Genomic DNA, 25,190 nt, shown 5'->3' on the forward strand with positions numbered 1-25,190 from the left:
AACTAAATCAAGTATTTTTACTTTGTTGTTTAGGGACCCTGTATTATCAGGAATTAAAGCAAAAGCTCAGTATGAATTATGATATTGTGAGATAACAGAACATGGAGAATGCATCTGACCATTAAATATTTTGACAACCACATCAATATGAAAACAAGAATAGTCCAGCTTGCCAATTTTGCCAGAAAATGAAAACAATTTCAAGAAATAATCAAAAAGGAATTAAATAATGTCCCTTAATGTCCCTTGCCTCTGGGCTGAAAAGTCCTGTGTTCCTTATAATACTAAAGGGATACTGTAGTCATACTGTCAAAGAGCTGCTAATGTGTAGCCTTTTTTCAAAGATGAGCATACTGGAATCAGGAATGCAACTGCCAACATCATGTGCCAAAGAGGTTCAGATGATGTCATTTTGCCAAACTGACAATATGAAGACAGCTGTAGATTAAGCTCAGTTGCCTTTAATTTTGTATTAAGGCAAGCTTTGAAGTATTGGGAGTTACAAGAAGTAAGTGTGAATAGGAAGCTAATTGCAGTATTTACAGCATTTAATACCAATTGTAGTGTAGGTGGATTATTTGCTTTGTGGAGCATGAGTCTTTTTTTCACAGTGTAACTGTGCACCACAGTTCTGCCAAAGACATGGAACCAAGAAGATAGCATTGGGCTGTTACTTTGATTAATCATTTGCATTAAAAAAAGACAACACTTCATTAAATGTATACACCTTAGGTAACTATAGACTTGTGTAGGCAGGACAGATTAATCTGCCTTATTCGAGAGCACAGCATCACCTGTCTTTAGAATCCAACCAAATACTGTCTGGAATACTGTACTTTTCCAGGTATTTAAATGGTAGTTTAAATGTAATGGGGCATGAACATGGGAAAGGACCAAAAATGCCTGATTTTGTTTTTCTGTGAAAATACTAGCAGAATCAAGTCAAAAGGTTGTAAAAGGACCTCTGGGGACTTCCACAGACACTTTTACAAAACCCTGTCAAACTATATGCTCTCTCCTTGTTTCACTGGGCTTCCTCTGGGTGCCCTTGGGAAAACTGGCCCAGGTGTGAGTGTGTGTGTGTGCTTGTGTCCGTGTGTCCCCCATTATGGACTGACATCTTCTCCAGGGTGTCCTGCCTTGTACCTGCTGCTTGCCAGGTTAGTCTGACTCCCCTGCAACCCTATATTGGATAAAGCAGTTAGAAAATTGGTGAATATTTAACAAGTCACTAACTCACTATGAAAAATTTGGTCTCTGCAGAATTCCCCAGGAAGTTCAAATATGCATTTCAATACCCATTATGTCTTTTGTTTTTGCCTTTTTTTTTACCTGAAAGCTGAATAGATACTGTCCCACCTGGGATTTGAATCCTCAACCTTCCAGTTATGAGTCCACTAAGCTACACTGTTGCCTAACTTATTATTGTATGCTCTACAATACGTTTGCAGGAAAAGAAAGTAAACCAAAAGGGAAATGAACCACTGTGAGCTTATTAAATTAAAAAGTAAACTAATTAGACGAGAAAAGCAATGGAGCAAAAACAATGGAGCTGGGCTGAAACTTGTGAAATGTAGTCATGAGATTTGGTTTTCATTAACACATGGGCAAGTGCATACCGACCACAGTGTAAACATGGAAAAAGAGTGAAAAACAAAACAAAACCCAGCAAAAAAAAGACTGACTTTTCAAAACTGGTAAGTTTACTCTTTATGTTTCCTAAATGTAAAAGCAAAAGACAGTAGTCTTATTACATGAGCTCCTGTTGCAAAAGCAGGCTGCGATTCAGAGTCACTGATTTACATCTTGTTGTATGTAAAATTACCATTGTATTATCACGCTCATTTAAATGTTCCAGCCTAATTACATATTGAAACTAGTGCTCAGTTTCTATTTAAGTTAACCAAAATATTGTTTTACAAACTCTGAAGGTCATACACAAGAAATAAATGACAAACTTGATTTTAATCTTTAGAGCAGGTGGAAGAAAGACGGATGGTGGGAAAGTGTGTGTGTGGGGGGGGGGGGGGGGGAGGGGGGTGGTGACTCACCTATCACGTATGATAGGATGAGATTCCAGCCTGTGATGAAAGCCCAGAGCTCTCCCACAGTCACGTAACTGTACAGGTAAGCGGATCCAGTCTTCGGCACGCGGGCCCCAAACTCGGCGTAGCACAGCCCCGCTAGCACAGAAGCCAGCGCGGCAATCAGGAAGGACAGCACGATAGCCGGGCCGGCATTGTCTCTCGCTACAGCCCCGGCCAGCACGTACACCCCGGCTCCCAGTGTACTGCCCACCCCCAGCGCGATCAGGTCAAAGGTGTCGAGGCAGCGCGAGAGCCGGGACTCCTCGGAGTTGCAGTCCACCACCTTCACCCGCAGAAGCTGCTTCCCGAAACCCAGGAGCATCTTGCAGGCCATGGTTGCTGCAGTCAAGCGGGGCTGCGTGGACAGGCGGGAAGAGCTGTACCAAGAGGGGGGAAAAAAAAAGAGGGACAGACATCACTCACCCCTCCCAAAAGAAGGTACTGAAGTAGGAGGACTAAATTCCCCCCAGCTTGTTCTTAACTGCATACATACAGTAGCTCCAATATCAAAATCCTAAAAAAAGTTCAAATAAAAAATAAGAGAGAACATAGGGTTATCCCACTTTGGATACACAGAGTGACTTCAACTGGATCCATATTGTCTCATATGGCCATATTTTTCATGTCATATCCATCAATCACAAAAACATCACATTTCAACAAGGTAAGTGTTCCGGTATTTTCTCATGACCCTGACCAGTTTAGATATGAGCATTTGGATATGTATTCAGAAATGACAATATAATGCATTCCAGGATGAGCTGGGTCAAGAGGTCGTGTGATTGAAGCTGTGCTATTTTACTAGAACAAAATTTCACTTCACATGCTTTACCCATTTTACATCACTGTACCTTCATGCTAAATGGTTATTTGATCATTTGGATGGGATTAACAATTAACATTTAAAAGTAACAAAACTTATCAGATGTCAAGCTCTTTAAAATTCACTATCAAACAAAATTTCACCTCATTAAAAAAAAACATTACTATTTGATAAGGTCAACAAAAAGAATAAAGGAAAGAACAGAGCATGTAAAGAATTCCTTAGTTCCTAAATCACTCAGTTTAATTTTGTCCCTTAATGGACTGCTTAATCAATGCAAACAAGTGTAGCTGCTGTTGAATTTCTGGTTTAATTACCAGCACAATCACTAATTCTAATCCGCTGGAAGAACGTACTTCCCAGTAGAACCAGTAATCATTTCCTTTACCTCATATTTCCTCTGGTTCAGGGAAATGTTTCCTAGCCTACATTTTAGAAGATTAGTAAACAGAACTAAAACAGAATCATATAGGAAAAATATTGCAAAACAAATATTATACACAGTTTGATACATGCTGTTCCTTTAGATAGTTGAATAAATATCCTTGCAGCTGTACTGTCTGAATATACAAGACAATTTAACAACCCATGTAAATCTGAAACATTCAAAACAATGAAATCACTAGCTCATCTAATTTTAAAGTTACAATTCACAAAACAAAGCAGCTGTTTTCAAGACGGCCCGTACAACAGAACATCCAGTTCCGTAAAACAATCCTTCCAGTAGTTAACATTGCTGCCTCCCAGCACTGGGCTCCAGGGTTCAATTCTGGACCTTTTCTGCATGGAGTTTGTTCTCCCCATGTTTGCATGGGTTTCCTCCAAATGACATACTGTTAGGTTAACTGGCTTGTGGGAAAATTGGCCCAAGGTGTGAGTACGCACTGGGATCTATCTGTCCTACAATGGACTGGTGTCCTGCCCAGGGTGTAGCCTGCCTGTTTCTTGCCAGGATAGGCTCCAGCTCCCTCGTGATCCTGAACTGGAAGAAATTATTAGAAAATGGATGGATGAATAGTGCTCTGCATCCTGGACACCTCTTAAGAAAGAGAACAGGCAGTCTGGGACATCTGCAGGTCACTGCCAGCATATTTTGGGAAAGTAATAATTAAGGTGGTCGCAGCTAAACCGGCTTCCTAAATTTAACTTCAACCAGCCTATATGGTGGATGAAGTGGACTTATTTCAGACATGTAATTTAGTCATGTTACTGGGAGCGGCCACAAACTGAGACATCGCACTGATTATATTTCATTAATGAAGCACATTTTTGTATTGGAATCTTGGAAGAACAAGCTCAGTTTTATATTAGTAATCTGGCAGCTTGAATTTAAAAGTGCAGTGTTCCCATTTATATTTTATATAAAAGGATGTAATTCCTTTATGGAAGTCCTTTTGCTGTTAATTCTTTTAAAAGCTGAGGGAAATAGCGGAGAAAGACAATAGTATGTGAAAAATATGATACAGCCCATGTTCTACAAAACATACAGGAAAATCTTCTCCCACATATCTGTACAAAAGATATCTGTTAGAAAAGAAAAGTGCACTAAAAGCACTTGAGTCAGATTTGTAACTACTTGGTGTCCATGCGCTAACGTCTCTGTGACTAGACCATGACACTTTCTTTGCAAGAATGGAGCTTCCTGTAATGACACTGTATAAAACAATTTGTCATACAAATCTAGCAATCATAACTATACCACAAGTTATTTATTAATATAATCAAGGAGAATTCTAATCTCCTGTGTAATTTTAAGGAGACACAATAGGCAGTCGTTCCTTAACTGTTGTCTGGATAATTAGTTTTTCATGCAATGTGTTCTTTGCATTTGGGGATCGAGACTTAGATCATTTGTTGCAATTTGGGCCTATTTTCTAACTTGGTCTTACATACTCATAGCTTTATTAGGTCTGTTGATGATTTTCAGAAGTTCAAGAAACAGTGTTTATTTCATTACATCTTTCTGTTTTAGTTTACTTGCCTTTTGGCAACTGTTTTTTCCACATCCAAGCTGCCTCTGATGCTCACCTGTGGGTGGATCTGTAGTATCGCCTGCATGCCGCAAGCCTCCAGCCTTGCTTGCCTGCAACCCTGGGTCTTGGTCTCTTCCTGCCTTACAGTTCCTCAGTCTTACAGCTCACAAGCTACTCTGAGGCCATGTCTGTACTCAGACCTTGGCTTGGCTGTCTGTCCGCCTGGCCTGGCCAGTCCTGTAGCTGACTGTTCAGCCAGCTTGCCAGACAGCTACAGTAAATTTGTCTGGCTTCATTATGTCAGTGCTGATGTCCTGATGTCAGGATTCACTTGATCTGCAGTGGCTTGTTTGCCTGTGTCTGAGATAGCAGTGCCTGCATCCCTATGAAACCCACCTCTAACCAGACTCACCGCATACTCTTACCAAAGAGTACATCACCAAATTCTTTACATTTTCCAGTTTTTAGTCCTGTAGTATGTGGAATCCTAGAATGTTTGGTGGATTGAGTTACAGATTCTTTTTTTTTTTAAATATGACAACTTTAAACCACTCCTGCCAGGTTTTAGCCACAGTACTAAAACTGCCAAAAAACCGCTAACCATCAGTTCATTTTGGTTCTATACGATCTGCAGAAATAACCACTCTATTTTTAGTTTGGAATACTGTATGGGGTATTGCTGAGATTATGAGCTAAATTAAAAGAATGTATGCATTTTTATGACTTGTTATTGGCAGCACCATGGTGCAGTGTTTAGCATTACTGCCTCGCAGTGCTGGGGCTCTGGGATCAATTCCTGACCAGGAGTGCTCTCTGCATGGAGTTTGTACTGTATGTTCTCTCTTTATTCACATGTGTTTTCTCCAGGTGCTCCGGTTTCCTCTCACTGTCCAAACACATACTGGTAAGTTAATTGGCTTTTGGGGAAAATTGGCCCATGGTGTGAGTGTATGCTTAACTGTATCCGTCTGCTCTGTGATGGACTGGCATCCTGTCCAGGATGCACCCTGCCTTGCATCCGAAGGCATGCCGGAATAGATTCCAGCCCCCCCCCCCCGCCAACATTGAATTGGAAGAGGCAGTTAGAAAATGGATGGACAACTTGTTATTAATTTCTCCCTAGTCCATTATCCACAGTTATGCCACAGTGATTTGATCTAGAAACACTACCTTTTCAAAATCTCAAAAAGTTGTGACTTAACTTAGATTATGTGCAGTCATTACATGTGATTTCACTCCTCTGTGGATAACACATAATTCTATTTCTAGACTATGGCCAATACACTTATATATATCTATATAAACTGCCTAGTTTAGAGAAATTAAAATGCAGCACATTTTTCTGCTACCGAATTGTAATGCTGAGGCAATGTGGTGTGGTTCTCCTCATCAAATGAGAAGCCTGGACTGGTTTAGTAGTCATTGATCAGATGAAATTTAACTGTCGGAGAGCATGAATCAAGGTGTAGCTTTCAACCCAAATTTAATCACACATTCAAAAGATCACTTTTTCCACATCAAGGAATAAAAGGCCACATGTGCTATATGGTTTCAATGTTTGATCTCGAGAAGATGGCGCATTGTTCCTCTGGGAGCTTTTAATGTAATGGTTTGATTGCAAGTACCTCAACAGCAACCTGTTCACAGGTAACAGAAATCTGTTATCCAAGCTGTAGCTGTCTGTACATTAAGAACCTACAGTGATTCTGGCTTCTCTGCATCAGCTCTCTGTTAAGGGAATAATTGATTTTAAAACTGAACCCACGACCTCTTAAAGGTCTAACTCCCAGCTCTATTACTGCACATATTCTACATTCTGCAATTCCCAGAATTATGCATTGTGCCATGATTATGCACCTGGGCTCTGGAACAAACTCTTTGGCAAGCAATTAAGATGGACCAAGGTATCTGTTTTGATATGCATAATAAAAATTATATTTACGGACCTGCTTTGACATTTATATGGACTTAGCCTATGGAACAACGTTAACTGGACCTACAAGCAACACAATAAAAATAATTCAAATAATATCAACTGAAACTGAAACTTGTCATTATGATCTAGACTATCTTAAAAGCATATACAAGAAGTAAAGTTTTTTCTATGAGTACAGAATTCACAGCGCAGCAGGAAATCCATGAAGCATGACTAGTAACAAACTTGAATACATGTACAGGATTATCCATCTTACTGTAAGACACATTCCATTTTGTTGCCAAATTTGAATGATGGTATCAACACCAGTTTTTTTCAGCAGAAATTACAATTCTCCTAAATCACACGAGAAACTCAATGCAAAAGCCAAGATAAATATAGTCCCTGATATGCCACAGCATTTTAATAACCTGAAAAAAAACTCTGGCAATCTTCAAATCTTTAAAATTTCAACAGGACACACAATGGACATCTGTGTCAAATCTTTGCACAAGTCCAATCCCAAGAAAAACAAACTTCATAGCTACAAATTTGCAGACTAGGGTTAATCTCATAAAATATGTAAAAATTAGATTTTCAAAGAAAATATGGAAACTGCATATGTGCTATGTAATCTAGAATAAGTTTTTTTAAAACAAATGGTTTTCTAACCACTTATGAGTATTCTATATGAAGTATTCTATTCTTCAAAAAGTAACCAGTGTAGCAAAACAGTGAAACTAACACTCCAATATTAACAGACATAATCTAAAAACAATACACAGTTCTTTCAACTCCTTGTATCCATATTACTCCTTGGAAGAGAAAAACAATAATCAAACATATTTATTATCATTTATTATCTGTGTAAAGTTCACACAGGCGGAAATAGGGTTTCAATGAAATTCAAAATTTGAATAAATTTTTATATTTACTTTTTCCTAAACACATTCCTGTCATGACAAAGCACACTGTAAATAATGCTAGAAATTAAAACTGCTTGAAAATTAAATTAATTAAAAACTTCTTTCAAAAAACCAGTTTACATGTTATATCAACAGAACAAATTAGAATGAAAAACTAAATCCAAAGAGAAATAAGTACAGAAACAGTATTTGTCAATCTTTAGAATATTTTTTTTATTTGTACATATTTGGAAAAATGTATGAATAAGCTTATTGCTGACTTTTACAATGCCCGTTTATTTATACTTTTTTTTCTAAATAGCCTTTACAACTTTAGATACAAGTAGTACAGAAGACTCAATTTTATAACTGCATGACAATAGGCAACACAAAGCATAGTTATGTAGTAAATTGTCCACAAAAATATGGTTTAGCTACTTATTTTAAGGAAGGGAGAACCATAAAGAAGATGTATAAAAGCTTCACTTGCAGAGCAGGACTCCTGCATACTCACGGTGAAAGAAAAGGCTTCAGATTTTGAAAGAGCAGTGTTCACTGTTACAGGTCCACTTGCAGAAACGTGCTCTTCTCACTCCACTAAGTACATCCCGTTAGGAGGCCCTCCTACAAATAGCAACTTGCTGCATCACATGACCTGGTCACAGCAGCTGCACATGCCATCACACACAGGGCAGTGAAGTGCAACGTTATCGTCCTCCCCAAGACTCCATTCACCACAGACAATTGGAAACTCACCCTACATCGCGCCAAGCTGTCACATTTAAAGCACTAGCTTGGCTTTTTACATTGTACCCGATATCACCTGCAGCCACACGCACAGTATGTTTGGATATATCTGTAACAAGGTCTTAACTGACCAGTACCAAAACAAACCTCTGGCCTGAACCATCAAGTCTTGATTCTTGAAACTCAAACAAAAACTTTGTGTCAAGACTAACAATAGTCTTTGTCTGTGAACCTGAGTGTACAATTTTATTGATATCAGCATACCACTGATATCAACAGGAATAGATACTCTCCAGTTTTTGGTCGTCTCCGATCTCTGCAGATGGAACACGGGAGTTCCAACAGCTGCACTACCACTGAACAATACAACTTCACTTAAATTGGTCACTGTACTACTGAAGAATCAAATGAAATCTAGGGGTGATTTTCCACTACCTTTTAAGTTTTACTTCTTTTTTTTTCTAGATATACTGAAGAATCATAACATTTAAGTTGCTCAACTTGCCATGAGTTTAAGCAGCACATTAAACAACACTGCATAAAAGTTATTTTCTGTACTATACAGCCAGATCACGTTTCAGCATATAGTACAGGCCATTCCGTGACAAGCAATTCACCCCCCCCCCCCCCCAACTCATTTTAGCCTCCTTTTAGCTAAGTTACTCTAACGTACTTGTGCAGTGCGCCGCCTACTGAGGCTTCTCACACAAAACATGAGCCAATGGTCTCCCAGCTCTCATCCGACTGGTGGAAATTGCCACAACAATAAGATATGACTGCCATTGCTTACGACAACGAAATGAGGTGAAACTGACAGTCTGCTTGTTTCTCAGGGTAGGCTAGTGTCTGCTACACATGATCAAATAAAGATCAAACCAAAACCTTTCAATTCTATATACTGTATGAGAAGATACTGCATTGATAACCTACAGTACTCTTTATAATAAATTAAAAGAATATAATAAAGGAGTATATATATATGAAACCAGAGGAGGCTATTTGACCCATCTAGCTCATTAGTTAACAGACAATTGATCCAAGGATCTCATCTTACCGTTTCTTGAAAGAAGCCAGTTTATTAGCATTGACAACAAGGCTTGGTAGATTGTTCCATACTCCCACATCCCATTGTGTACACAAGCGCTTCTTGTTCTCAGTTTTAAATGCACTTCCCCATAACTCCAACTCGAGTCCTCTGGTTTGTGTTTCAGTGGATCTTTGCCAATGCCTGTGAGGATATTGAAAACTTTGATCAGGTCCCATTGTAGACTTAGTTCAAGACTAAAAAGGTTTGCTTCCTTCAGCCTGTAAATGTAGCACATTCCCTTAGGCCCATGAAGGTATCTGCTTGCTCTTCTCTGTAACTCCAGAGCAGCAGTATATTTGTAATGTCATACCAGCTAAACCTTTTGATAAATAACCATTGCTTTACATGTTATGCTTTTAACTATATAGCCTTTAATGTTGTATTACTTCACAACAATGTCTAAAAGGTGTAAAAGATGTCAATATAAACATCCATGTCTTTCTGGTAAGAGTCACCTTTATGCTAAGCATTTCCCATTTTTGTATTTATTTGTTTTTGCTATCTACTGTACATGTAATGCTTTGCATTTCTCTGTATTAAGTGTCAACTGCCAAATTCAGTCTTGAATTAATCAAAATACTTCAGAATTTTATTTGCTGCTTCTAAAGTGACTGCCTATCCACCTACATGGTTTTGTCTGCAAACATGACTAATTTACTAAATATACCAGAATCAAAAGAATAAAGGATTTTCTGAGTTTCTAATAAGAGGAAAGCATATGACCACACAACTGAAATTATACATACTTCAGCTGTGTATCAATACAGTGTAGATAATTATCTTTCTGTCTGCAACTAATATCCCAAAAAGTCCATTTAAAACTTGGTTTGACTTTTTAGTTTTAATTGCCAATATTGGCAAAGTTGCGTAAATCAGATGTGGGAAAACACAACATTTTATCAGCACCTTTATCTTCTGAAGTAGTATTCTTTCAAATGCTACAAATCAGTCCCTTTCTTATTTGATGACTCATTGTGAATCAGCATCAACTATTCAGTTGAAGTCTCTACAGCAAAATCCAAACTATTCACACATACAGTACTACACATCCCACATTACCGCTGCTCCAGGGTTAGTCACTTTCTTTTCAAATTTTGATAATAAACTAGATGAAACAAATAGAGAAAACAAATTTTTTCACAAAGAAGATTCCACTGGCACTAATCTATTTTAACACAACCTTTCGAACGCATAGCCTAGACTCAGCCTGGCAATCTCCTATTGCAGGATTTAGCATGCACTTCTTGTGCCAAAGACTACGCCAATCTTAATACAGTATGTTCCTCTTACATTAATGTCAGCAATAATGTCCGTACTGTTCGTCACACACTAAGCAATGTGAATCTTCTGAAACTGGCACATCAACAGTTCTTTTACAAAATAAGCAGTAACATTAAAAGATATTTGTTTACCAAGATTGGGAAAAAATGTCTTGAGTTATTATTTAGTCTGTACATTTGTTTGATGACATATGCAAGGTGACTTGTGAGCAATGTTTTTTATTAAAATACAACAGGCTGTATATTCCAGACAAAAAATACACACAGTGTTTCTAGTACATTTCTTATGCTAACCAGTACTCAGATCTGCTGAGTAATATGTGAGACACAGTTGCCAAATAAGTGAATCACATCATAGCCCACATTTGGTAGAAACACACAATGCATAGAAAGACACATTTTTCTTCAACTGAGTCCCTAATACACACACATTTGGTAACACTAAAGAGAAAATCTTCTCTCCTTCAAGGATACACTACAAACTTATTACCATGTCTGATGTGCTGTTTCCTACTTCAGTCCCTGAAAAGGCTGATGATCTATCTGTTAAGTCCTAGATCTTTGCAAACTGCGCACTGCTCTTTCCTTGACCTAAAATACACTTGAACATAAACAGGAGTCAAAGCCAATACTGAAATCCCACCTGTCACAGACAGCTCAGTGATCAAAGGCAGGCCAAAAGAAGAGGGACCTTAAATTTCTAATGTAAAGACCCTTGTGTGTTATCTACAGTATACATACTGTATTCGTTTTCTGCCTCTGGTTAACAGAAAAACACATTGCTAATTGTGATTTACAGAGCAAGTTAAAACATGTACTGTTTAAGTACTCCCACACAGTGTGGTATAAACTTCTATTTTGTAACTGACCATCTAACTGAGAAGGACCTGTATATTGTGTAGTGCCAAACTGCCTGTTCAGTTTTTTTCAGTATGCTCTATTTTCTACTCCATGTTAACTCTGCTCATGTTTCATGCGTTGAGTCCTATAATTTGCTACAATATGCTAGACCTCCATTAACGGGAAGCATGCTCAAGTTACTCCTTTAATACCAAGGGAGGCCAGAGCCGCACTGCTCTGGAAAGGTCCGATCCTTCATAAGATAAAGCTAGTACTTCCCAAACGGAAGTGACATGCAATTCACCTTGCAATCACCACCCCATGAAAAGGTACAGGCTCATCTGGCATTGTCAGGGGGTCATGAAAATTACAGGTTTGAACTGGTTCTAACAAATACCAGCATCAACTCACCCTCTGAAGGGTCAGGAAGCAGAGCATGGAAAAATGAAAGCACTATAAATACTAAATACAGTTCTGTATTTAGTACAAGGCACAATACCAGCAGTTTACATTTGAACCTGGCAAAGTAGGCCCATCCGTGAAGCAGGAAGGAACATTCTTGGCAATAGAAGATGGGACTAGCATGTCTAACATCAAGCCTGTATCCCAGGGCTAAATTAAGAGATGGGCAGAGAGGGGGAGAGTCCTCTGTGCACCAATCATGTTGAAAAACTCCCTCCTGACAGCAGCCAAGCCTCCACGCAGGTGACTAGGCTATGATTTCGATATTTCCAGCGTCACCAGCACACACTTGATTTGTTACCTCCTCGTCATCTGGAAAAACCTCACCTTGAAAACTCAAAAAAGTTCTAAGACTGAGGAAAAGCAGCCAAATGGGTGAAAATTGTTTATCTTTCAATAACTAAAAACTGGCATGTTTTCTGTGAAAACGATTTTAAGCAAGGAAAATCTGGTCTGAGCAAAGTACTTCCTTGCTGCCTTCACTTTTGACTCAACAACTTTGGGTAACTGATACTGTCTACCATTAGAACTGTGGTATGCATAAGCTAGGCAATCAATCTAGTAAATTTAGTTGAGTCATACAGCAGTATTGCAAACCACAGCTTCATTTGCATCACTTTATTACAGTTTTATCCTTTGGCAACTTTACCAGTGCACTTACTTGTTCAAGAAAATGATATGGTCAGTAGTAAAAATAAGATACCATTCCATCCCTAAAGAGAAGATGTCTGGGGAATTGGTTAGATATTTCTCTCTTGAGTGTTCTTAACTCAATGCTGTAAACCCATATTACTAAAAAAATTGAAATACAGTACTTATTACACAGAAAGAATGGAAGGTCTAAATTATCCCCTTAACTCTGCACTTCTAGTGCAGCCATTACATTCAACTCCAAAACATATATATTTAGTGGCAGCACAGTTTAAATCAATGGGATTATTAACATGATTTTATAAAAACAAAGATAGCCATGTTAAAAGACTGGCATTAGGGGTAAAATAAGCCAGTTTGGAGAAAATAAATACTAAAGTCTTTAGTAAAATTAAAAACTAGTAAAATTTATACATTAAAAAACACTGGCAGCTTTTGATGAAGTAGTGTGTAACAACAGAAGTTAAGGATATAAAGAAAAAGTAAAATTGTTTCTAAGTAGTAATGACACATTGACAATGTTGTTTTGAAGGCCACATACTAGGAATGTGAAGGTTGCAGAACAAATGAAATTTCATGACCTGACAGGAGAGCTTCACTCAAAACAACATCGCATGTGACTGGGGCCGGTGGTGTGGGGTATTATTCAAGGAATTGACTGTTTTCACATGGAGACCCATGTCAGCATTACACCTGTGTTCCCCTCTTTGTCCTTTCTAAACAAGCATCTGTTGTTGTTTTGCATTTTTTGGCCCTCTGCCTGACTGGTGCTGGCTGGCTCCTGTGACAAATCAAAACATGATGGAAAACTAGAACATTCACATTTTCTTGTGTAGCAAAAAGAAATCCTACCAGTGCAAAGAATCACATGCTACATTGTATGACCATTTTTTTGCTTTGTCTTTTTCTTTCATTTCAAGCTCTGTGTAAAAAAAACACTGGGGATGCTATGGAGTTTCAATGTTCTGCCCATGTGCACATGGGTTTCCTCTGTGTGTTCTGGTTTCCTCACACTGTCCAAAGACATACGGGTAGGTTAAATAGTTTCTGGGAAAACCGGCCCTAGGTGTGAGTGTGTGTGTGTTTGTGTCTGTGTTATTGCCCTGCAATGGACTGATGTCAGGTCCACGGTGTACCCTGCCTTATGCCTGTTGGATTGGAAGAAGTGGCAAGAAAATAAATAAATTGTGCAAAAGAGAGCACTCCGAATTTGTTCAGGTGAAACTCAAAAACAAAACTCCCAAGTATTGTTTGTATGAAATATCAGCACTGGGGCTGTTGACCAGTAATTCTGCTATTAGATTGCAAGATTACATGACTAATAAAAATATCATTTGTAATAATTTACAAACTTCTGTTTTATTTTAAGACTGCAAAGTGGAGGGTCCCTATTGAAAGTGTGGCCAACTTTAAAATGAAAAGTGGTGTGTCAGACAGAGAAAGATGAAAACCCTTAAACTCTTTACACAACATGGTCTTCTGGACTTAATTTCTCTGTATCGTGTCATTAACTGAAGAGAATATTACCTTACAAGTAAAGCCTTTGTTTAATTATAATACAGCCTATTGTGTAGAGACTTTCAGCTCTGTGTTGTAACTGGACAAAAGAAAATGAAACATGTAGGAAAAGAAGGTCAAAATCTAGGACAAAATAGGCCTATACCAAAAATCTGAACAAAATCCAAGGTCACACATTTTGAGTGAGGTGAAGTGAAATTTCACAGAAACCTTAAAGACATTAAAAATACAGTCCCATACTCAAAAGCTTACTGTACCTAATGGAGGAAGTTTTGGTTATGTAAATAGTAGGTGGCGGTCAAAATGAGTCCGGATTTGACAGCCTGGAGCTTATGAACAGAAGGGCACTTATAGCTAATATTTACTCCGTAACCATTTCTCCCAATAGCAAATATATTTGCAAAACAATTAAAATCAAAGCAGGTCAGTACAAAAACTGCTGTGTTTTGGTTGACTGTGGAATGACACAACTTTCATAGATGTATCACGAGTCCTACACTTTCTATTTGGATACATTTCTTACAGGTTTTTGTAAACATCTGTAATAAGAACCAGTAGAGGATGAAGTACTACTTTTGGTAAAAGAGAAATTTGAGGAAATTTGCTGTTTCAAGGCCCAGTTATTAGTAAAGCACAGATCCCTCCACTCCCACACAATATGTAGCTTCCCCTTAATATGAATACTTATGTTAATTTTAACATTAAAAATGCTACTTTGTAATTTTAAAGCATAATAATGAAAATATAACACATTCCAAGAACACACCAAATATATGAGCAACTATATTAAGATGCTGAATTACAAAGCGGTGAAATCCAATATTACTGCTTTAGCAATCACCTTAGCATCTGACTAGTCTTAAGAGCATGGAATTCCAGTTTAGCTCCATGTGGATAGTAGAATTTAAGGCGGAAAAGAGGGAAAATTCTTGACCTAAACTACTAAAATTGCTGGCAGTAATAAAAGATTTTATTTTGCCGTTTTTTTACCATTTGTCTAAAGTCAAGCGCAATATTAAAGAGAGGATTGTACTTGGAAAATGCGCCGTGGCAGGAATGAAGAAGACCCTGAGGTTCAACTGGAGGAAGATCACAGCAGGAAATGCACCGGCTCAGGGGAATTTTCATAGCTTTACTGCTGTAGAAAATTCTAAAGCTCTTCCTGTACAAAAACGTCAGCCCAAAGGGGAAAGGCAAAAAAATGCATTCTTGCACTGCTCTCCAACATTTAGGTATGAATTCCAGATGAAACATATCTTACTTCCATTTTTTAGATGTATCTTGAAGCCTTTTTAGATAAAAGCTCAGTTGTTTCCATAGCACCTCTAGAAACGGTAACGTGACAAAGCAAAAACTACATTAAAAACATTGAGGTGTTTAACTTCCTATATGCAGTCATAATTGTTTGGAATAAAATGCTTCTTATGTTCCATTAAATTATAAAGTGCTCTTCTTTTTTGTAGCCAGGGACAAATATTTCCCTGTAGTGATCCCCGTACATCTGTAATGCCCTGTGCATCGTGTAACAAGTAATCAGTATGGGAGGTCTGAGTGAGTGCTTCACAAGGTATATGTTGCACTCTATTTCCAATATCTATTAATAATTAAAAAAAACATATGTTGAATTATTAATAATTTAAATGACAGCAAAAAGGTTATGGATTTATTTCCTTGTCTGCAATGTAATGTGCTCTGCCTGAATTAAACAGAAAAATAAAAAAAATAAAACAAGGAAAAGATTTACTTTAAAGATGTCAAGCTGTATTGAGGTGAAAAATTACGGGGTCCAACACCTCCAAAAGACTAATAATCAGACATTAAGAAAGAAAAGGTTTTCCAGCTCCTTCCAAGTGGTGTTAATATGGACCACACAGGACAGCTACTGTATAGAATGAAGACTAAACATTTGTGAAAAGGATGTGAACGCACCTATTATTTCTGGAATAGCACACGAGCTCTGGCAAAATATTAGATTAAGATTAGATTAATAAGATTAATATTTTGTCACGGCTGCCTTTTTTTTCTTACCGATTCAACATTGCACCCAATTATCAATATTGTACGGCCTTTTTTCCAACTTCCAACTCACAAGCGGTAAAAAAAAGACACTGCTGCACACGTCCTGTTCCACATATAGTTGGACTAATCTCTCATCCAGGTTTGAGTAAATGAAGTGAGGTTTATCCTTTCGCTCTGTGGATGCCAGTTAATCGGAGGTATGACTAGACAGCCTTCCTGCGCCAGCGTATCACTGCCCGAGTCTTGCATGGAACAGAAGGTGTCGAGGCAGCCGAGTCCTCAGCCAGTCACTCAAGTCTGACGTACGTTACGTGGGTGTAACAGGGCTCAGTGTGCTGAGTGAGTTACAGGAGTGAAAGTCACCCCCTCTGAAATCTAGACAAGGTCAACCTCAGCCACAGCAAAGGTGTGGCAGAGGTTACGCGCTGTTCAGGGAGTCCCGCTGTGCGTGCTCCGAGCCAGCGAACCACCAGGATCAAATCCCAGAAGGAGCAGGGAGAGTTGCACTTGTCACATGGGTACTCAACAGCTCTTTATCTGGGCGTTCCATCCTTGGATTCAGACAAAGCACTGCTGCTTGTATTTCGGAATTGCAAACCGAGACATTTATGAGCATTTTTCAAAGAAACATGGGCCTCTTAATTACAAAGCATTCTTTTAACTCGATGCATTAACAACCCAAACTAAGAATAGCTGGCTTCTAACAGATTTACAGTATTTTCCTAATTATAGGCAAACTTTCAGGTACCCAACTATAAACTCGGCTTGAATTTTCCAGTCTTATTTAACACTACAAACAGGCATTTGTTTTCAGTTCAAGCTGGGGCTCAGACAGGAAACACTAGTGCATTTACCCATTCTGTTGTGACCTAGATTGGTTCCCCTTGCTACAGAAATTACAATCTCTGATGTCTCAGTTTTAGCTCTCAATGGTTTCCATGGACACCCTAAGGAGAAATATGCTGTGGGGGGGGATAATTTCATGTTTTTAAGTTCTCTTTAAGTCTGTGACACAGATGAATAATCATATAAGTTTGTCCTAGAAGCCTTTTAAATTTCAACTTTAATTTATACTGTTAAATATTTATTGGATTAAAGGCCACACATCAAGGCATATTAAATATAATCTGTCTCAATCACATGCCGAAAAAGGATTAAAAGGATGCATTTGTTTTGAAATGTTTTTTACTGCATATTGCAATGTAACAGACGCACGCAAATAACTTTCTGATCTTACAAGCAGCTTCACAAGACCAGACCTGGGCCAAAGAAGGTAAGTGTTTCATGTTTTTTTTTAAAATTTGTAATCACCAATTGTTTCTTTACATCTTGGCTTACAGTGACAACTCCTGCAACCCATTTATTTTTCAACATGCGGTCCACAACCTCCTCAGTGCCTTATAGGAGTGTCGGCACTGATTGGAGGCAAGATGCCTCTCTGGCCGACATCAGTTCTAACCTACAGTCACCCAGGAAGTTGTAAGTGTTGCTATTTTGCAAGGGAAACTATGGATGCCCTGGACTACTCTTCCCGAACTCTACCTTGTTGTCTGCAAATAAGATTTGTCACATGACATGACCTACTGTATGTTTAGTGGCATGACCCAGGCTTGACATCCAGAGCTCAAGCTGTTTGGAGCAAGCACATCTCCCAATTATTATCTATCCATACAACTTCTAACTATTTTATCCAATTCAGGGTTGCAGGGGAACCAGAGCCTATTCCAGCAAGCAATGGGAGCATGGTGGCATATACCCCGGATAGGACAGCAATCCATCACTGGGCACACACAGAGACAAACACACACAGTCAATTAACCTACCAGTAAAATATAACTTTGGACTAAGAGGGGAAACTAGAACACCCAGCAGAAATCCACACACACTCAGGGAAAACATACAAACTCTATGCAGACAGCATCCCAGATCTGGAAATGAGCACATGGTCCCATCACTGCAAGCTAATCACTGCGCAATAAACCAAATTCCAAAGATACTGCAGAGAGAAGAAGCAAAGTACAAAATCATCTGCCTCTAAAAAAAAAAGGCGCCAACTTAAGACAAGTCTGCCCTAAAAAAACGAGCACAGCATTGTTAAATACTCCCACACTACTTGCATGGGTGTGTGCATCGGGACTCACAAACTCAGTGTACGAGCTAAGCAAGCAAAAGTTAAGCAAACCAACTCGGCTTTACACAAAGATAACCCAGCAAATAATAAGTATGCAAAGTATATCCTTCTGTAAGTAATTAAGCCCTTCTTTGTATTTCCCTGCTATTACTCAAAAATTACTTAGGCACTACAGGTTTCAAAAAGCTCACTTTATTCATGCAAATAATATATGTTTAATTACATTACCTAACTTTAATACTATAGTAATACATTGTCTTCTTATATAAGATATCAGGAGGGACAAAACACTAAAAAAAGCTACAGGACCCTTTTTAAAAATGATGGGAAGCTATCTAGACACCTATGGCTGGCTAGGCACACTAACAAAGGTTGATATCTACAGTATGTAAATACTGTGAAAACATGGGCTGTGAAGTGTGCACCTCACTTGACAAAATGAAGGCATCACAGACTCGCTGCAATAATTCTCCAAAATGAATAGATGCTGGATTTGAATTTAGTTAGCTTCCATCGAAGGGGGAGAGAGACTTCAGAAAATACTGTCAACAAATAAAACCACAATACAATAAGTCATGAAATGCATATGATAATCAACACCGCGCACCAAAAAATAAAATCTGATTTAATACCTTATTTTACAACTGGTAACCTTTTAAATAAAAATACACACCTCGTTCCTAAAACTGTAGCATTCACCGCAGATACAAACGTCTCGAGAATGTGATAAGTAAAGATTATTTACTAAACAACACTGTCTAAACAAACATTACTAAAACAATAAAACATTATAGTAAACAATAATGTTTACTAAAGTGAAACATAAATCATTTAAATTTAATTGCCTGTTGTTTTTTTATTTGCTACTATGTACTTACACAGCTCGCTAGATTGTACACTTTTGTTTCCGTTTGTTTTACCGATATCTAGCCTCACTATCTAGTTTACTTCAATGGTGTTTTGCAAATTCAAATCGAAACAGCGGCTTTCACCGCTTCACATCTTTAAATCCTTTCTGCTAAGCTCATTATCATGCACATTTTCCGATTTCTTCCGCAACCTTTCTGTAGCCGGTAACTAGAACCATACGTTTTCTTTAAATTTTAAGCAAGTCTAAAACCAACAACCCACGAAACAGAGTAAATCTTAATGCTTCGCTTCAATTAGCGGCGATGAATTACATTTGTTTTATGATTTCTGTGCTTTTATTCTGCATTCCCCCGAGCTAACATCACTCTTGAACATGTGGACAAGCTAGTTACGCACAATGTGTGCTGCTCTGCCCTTCATTACAAGCCCTGCCTTAGGACACGCTAAATTAGATATATACAATTATTGAAAAGCGGCGCTACGACAAGGAATACTACTACAGAACATAATTAAATCTACCACTAAGCAACGTTTTGCTCCACTAAAAATAAACGACTTAATGTTAAAAGATACACCGGCCTACACCGTCTGACAGTGCGACGACGTACTAACCGGAGGGGGAAGATCTCGGGTCAAGCTGACGTTTGTCTTGTGTATTGCATCAGCTTTAAAAACCATGTGGTCGCATCACGTACTAACATTTTCTACCACTTATGTGAAAATGTATTCACGTAAAACAAACACACGCACACAATAATGGTACGCACAAAAACGCGGGGTTTACGAAGGTCCCCGCGCTTAATTAAGAACAAGAGGTTTTGCTGTAACGATTTGGAAAAGGAGTGATGCACCTACCTTGTGCTGCAGCTCTACACTGGGAAGAAATGCGGACGGTAGGAGACGATCGCCGAGGTGCCAAAGTTCAAGGGACCAGCTAAAGGAAGTACTGAGTGAATCTAGTAATATACTGTAGTCCCTGTGTTATACTGGTTTTGACAGGTGGCCAGAAGTACTCAGTCTCTGATGCAAGGTATAGTATCAGGTTGCCTCATACATTTTTACGTCTGGTTTGCTCACTCTGTGGCTTGAAACACATTGTAGCTCCGCCCCGGATCCCTATTTGCTACGAGAGCTATGACAAAAATTTGACTTGCACACTCATTAATATCTCCAAAACAGCTAATATGATTAGCTTTGCAGACGTCATTAAGCAGGTCGACTTACACATATTGCACAAGGTAAATACAGTAAAAATTGAACAAAAATGCAATAAAAAGGAAAAAAAAGAAAATACAAATAATAACCTTTTTGTTGTGTGCAGGTCGTTATAGTTGTGTCCTGTTTTTTTTTTACAGTTCAGTATTGTGTACTTTAAGTCGCCTTGGTTAAGGCGTAAGATACATTTTTATTATTAATAATCCCATGATACATTTAATAAAACTAAAACCATGAACAATTTGTCTGCGTTTTATCTACAAATAAATGTATGCACACAGTTCAGTATCTGATTGTTCCCATTAAGTACTACAGGTATATCAGCTCCCCCTTTTGCAACCTGGCTAGCACTGAATAAAATGATTATCCAAATAAACGTAAAATTACAGAAACTGCATATTCTTAGTCTCGCAGGTACAATCATACGGTAAGTATGCACCATAAGCATATTAGAATTAAGTTTAACAAAAGCAACGCGAACGAAAATATATATCCCCTGCTTTCTTAAGTATGATACAGACTAAAAGAAGCGGAAATAGACCTCAGACATGGAGTTCACAGCTGATCATACTAAAAGACGTTTTGATTACATGCGTGAATTTAGTTGGTTTGATACCCTGTATAAAATTTTAAAAAACACATACACAATTCAAGAAAGCTCGTATTTTTTAATTAACGTCAAAGAGGAAATCATAATCAGCTAGATTAAATCCTAAAGGATTTCGCCTTAAATTTAATACCTTTTCTTTTGACTCTGATACCACCCAGAGTAACACTCAGAGACTTCTAAAACAATTTTCTAGGAAACTAATGCTCTCTACCATTTTCTCCCTCAAAAAAACAGATTATCCTTTCCGACAACAACATCAAAGAGGCTAAGGAATTTCTACGGCTGACAGCTCCACATCATCTTCCCTTCATAACTAACCTCATTAGATCTCTCAACTCTAAACTCTACCAGTTTCTCACTACAGAGAAGGACAAAAAACTCAGTCATCTTCTACAGAAGAAAACCATCAACACCCCGAACACCCTCACCAACCCTAACCTTGTTGTCACCATACCTTCTGACCTTTCCCTTTCACAGGATGAGCGATCCCTCCTCAGCAAAGGGCTCAGTTTTGTACCAGTTCCCAGGAAGCTGGACATCCCCCAGACCAATGTCGACCTTAACCGCTTTTACCGCAGGATCCGTCTCAGAGCACATTTTGCCGACAATTCCTCTTCACATGCAGCTGATAACAACCCGGTTATTGATGTCATTAACAACATTAATCCCAAACAGAGCTGTTGGACTCCCTCCTCTGGCCGTTTTCCACCAGTTGATTATTTCATCAACCAATGCACTAATCAAGCTCCCAAGGCACTCTCTATACCCAGTAAACATGGGATGATATCGTCATCAAACCAGTGGACAAAGGAGGTGCTGTTGTGGTGTGGCGTAAGGATCTATATATCTTTGAAGCCTCTAGACAACTAACTGACACTTCTGCCTACCTCCCTCTCCAACAGGACCCTACCACTGACTACCAAAAGGAAGTGGTATCCACCATTTCTCTTCTTATCAGCAGCAATGAGCTCCCCCAGGAGGCAAACCGGCTCATCATGGAACATCCACAGGTATCTCAATTTTACCTCCTCCCCAAAATCCACAAACCGGATACCCCTGGACGCCCCATCGTATCAGCATGTAACTGTCCAACTATTTACATCTCAGCCTTTCTCGACAGCCTCATGAGACCGCTGGTTGAAGATCTTCCCTCATACATCAAAGACACCAACCACGTGCTCCAACTTTTTAATGATTTCCAATTTCAGGGTACCGAATGCTACATTTCTACCATGGACATCACATCTCTGTACACCGTCATTCCCCATAATGACGGCCTTACAGCCCTCAAGCACACGCTGGACAAACGCACAGTGCTTGATCCACCCACCCACACCCTGGTACGCCTTGCAGAATTGGTCCTCACACTGAACGCATTCTCTTTCAATAATCTCTTTTACCAACAGGTCAGTGGAGTTGCCATGGGCACCAAAATGGGACCCAGCTATGCCAACATTTTTGTCGGCTGAGTAGAAGAACGCTTCTTCGCTTCCTACACTGGCTATGTCCCTGACCTCTACAAACAATATATTGATGACTGCGTCGGTGCCGCCACATGCTCCAACGATCAGCTTGAATTCTTCCTGCACCATTTCACCAACTTCCACCCGTCCCTCAAATATACGGTTAACATATCTTCCACCACTCTTCCGTTTCTAGACATCCACTTGTCTATCAACTACCCCCGACTGTCCACTTCAGTTTATTACAAACCCACGGATTCATACAGCTACCTCCTGTACAGCTCATTTCACCCCAACCACACTAAAAACTCTCTTCCTTTTTCACAGTTCCTTAGGTTACGACAATTATGCAGCGACGACATCGACTTCAAGAACCAAGCCCTCGAAATGTACTCATTTTTCATCAACAGAGGATACCCCAGCAGTGTGATTGACAGGGCCCTTGCCCGAGCCAAAAACACCCCCCGGACCATCAACCCGATCAGGAACTCCTGCCGTAACAACCGCATTCCTTTGGTGCTTCCTTACCACCCTAACACACTTCCTATCCCCAGGACCATTAACCACAACTTTTCCATCCTACAGGATGATCCCTCCATTGGGGCCCTCTTTTCTGATCGCCCTATCATCTCATATCGCTGACCACCTAATCTGCGTAACCTCCTTGTTCACAGCTCCCTTGACCGCCCTCAACAACCATCCACACCAGGCACTTTCCCTTGCAACAGAGCTCGCTGTATCACCTGCAAGTTCACAGCCACCACCACACTCATTCAAGGCCCCTCAGGACAATTCCGGATCACCCAGACAGCATCTTGTACCTCCAGCAACCTTATTTACTGTATCTCTTGCAGTAAATGCCCAGCCATCTACATTGGAGAAACAGGAAGGAGACTCGGAGACCGCTTCAGAGAACACGTCAGGACTGTGAAGATTAAAGATCTCTCCAAGCCCATTGTTTCTCATTTCACCTCTGACGGCCACGACCACTCTAATCTCTCTGTCTGTGTTCTCAAAGACGGTTTTCCGAACTCATACATCAGAAAGACCACCGAAACTAAAATTATTCTGCAGCTAGGATCACACATTCTCCCTTCCCTTAACGACAGACTACTGTTCTTTTAAATTTTCTCCATTCATTGGAAGTTTCATTTCACACCTCTCTGCACCCATTCTGATTTCACACCTCTTGATTGGCCTCTCTTTCTGTCCCCTGCTCCCGCCTCTCACTCCTCCTCCCTCCCAACCTTTGTTCTCCCACTACTTTACCTTTGCCTACTGCCCTGTCTCTCTCACACCTGAAGAAGGCTCCACGGCGGAAACGTTGTGTTCTCTTTCTTCTTTTTTTCAGCATGGAATAAACCTATTACTTGTTCCTTTGCAGCCTACGCATGCTGACGCAGCTACCCACCTGGATTTTTATTCTTCTTCATCCAGTTGTAACCGATTGGGTCGCTCAGTATAGTAACGTTATCTTTACCACGAAATGTTTGAAAAATCTTTAAATTCAAAAGCAAAGAAGGTTTTGGCTTTCTGTGTTTTCAATCATTCTGATGTAAGGTACACCTGAAAGGGGAGCGGGGTAATCAGAATAAAAGCACATTTCTGGAAGTTTCTGGAATTTACTTTGAAAAGAATGAACATGATACTGGTTCAGAAATTCCATTTTATTTCTTTCATTTCAGGTTATGACGATTTGGACATTGCAGATCAAACGAAGTTAAAATGAAAAGTCCCTAGCAAATTGCCCAAGTTTAATATTGGGATTTTAACATTGCCACTCTTGCAATTAACCCAAAATAATAACCTAGTAGTTACTAGCAATATCACCTGTATTTTTTCGTGTTTGCTGTTGGTATGCTTACTATAATATGCCAATTCACAGTTTTCATCTACATTTCCCAGTATACTGCTGATACAAATATTTTAGTCCACCTTGAAGATGTTCTATTTATAGGAAATTGAGGGGAATTAACTATAAATTCATAAGATATGATTCCCCCAATCACACTATCAAGAAATGTCCCATGACTCTCTAGAATGAAATGTGACCTCAGTACAAAAAGAATACTACTTTGGCATATAAAGCTCAATAATTCATGTGGAGAACTCACTTTTGCACACTTCTTCCCATCTGTATAAATCCATATTCACAAATGACACTTGGTATATGAAATGTACTTCTAGGTGCGGGCAGTGGTTAGAATTGCTGCCTCACAGGACTGGGGCCCTGGGTTCAGTTCCAGAGCTGGGAACTGTCTGTGTGGAGTTTGTATGTTTCCTTCCCATGTTTGCATGGGTTTCTAAGTGCACCAGTTTCCTATCACAGTCCAAAAGCATACAGGTAATATAATTAGCTTCTGCGAAAATTGCCCTGTGTGAGTGTAGATGTGTCTGCGTCTGCCCTGAAATGGACTGGTGTCCCATTCAGAGTGTACCCTGCCTTAAGCACATTGCTTGCAAAGATAGGTTCTGACTCCTCTGTGACCCTGAATTGGAAGAAGAGGTTAGAAGATGAATGGATTACTTCTGTATATCATGGGAGATATGATGTATGCCTTCCGCTTCATTAAAAGCATACACTGTCACGTGCA

General features: G+C 39.2%; 1 protein-coding gene across 6 annotated transcripts in view; it reads right to left on the bottom strand.

Annotated features, from left to right (window-relative positions):
- Positions 1–20,350, bottom strand: part of LOC148830686 (high affinity cationic amino acid transporter 1-like) — a 41,850-nt gene extending 21,500 nt beyond the window's left edge. Inside the window, exons 1-3 of one of the 6 annotated variants that reach the window (XM_088921754.1) lie at positions 16,317–16,527; positions 9,505–9,678; positions 2,052–2,464 (exon numbers count right to left, since the gene is read on the bottom strand). In XM_088921754.1, the coding sequence (XP_088777880.1) occupies positions 2,052–2,464; positions 9,505–9,678; positions 16,317–16,327 (598 nt within the window). In that variant the 5' untranslated portion in view covers positions 16,328–16,527. Of the gene's footprint in view, positions 1–2,051; positions 2,465–4,938; positions 5,005–8,217; positions 8,293–9,504; positions 9,828–16,316; positions 16,528–20,163 lie in introns of those variants that run through there. The other 5 variants (XM_088921756.1, XM_088921755.1, XM_088921753.1 and 2 more) reach the window with 5 other exon arrangements.
- Positions 20,351–25,190: the final 4,840 nt, after the last annotated feature.

The sequence above is a fragment of the Atractosteus spatula genome, chromosome 7, assembly GCF_055471065.1.
Source record: "Atractosteus spatula isolate fAtrSpa1 chromosome 7, fAtrSpa1.hap1, whole genome shotgun sequence".
NCBI lineage: Eukaryota > Metazoa > Chordata > Actinopteri > Semionotiformes > Lepisosteidae > Atractosteus > Atractosteus spatula.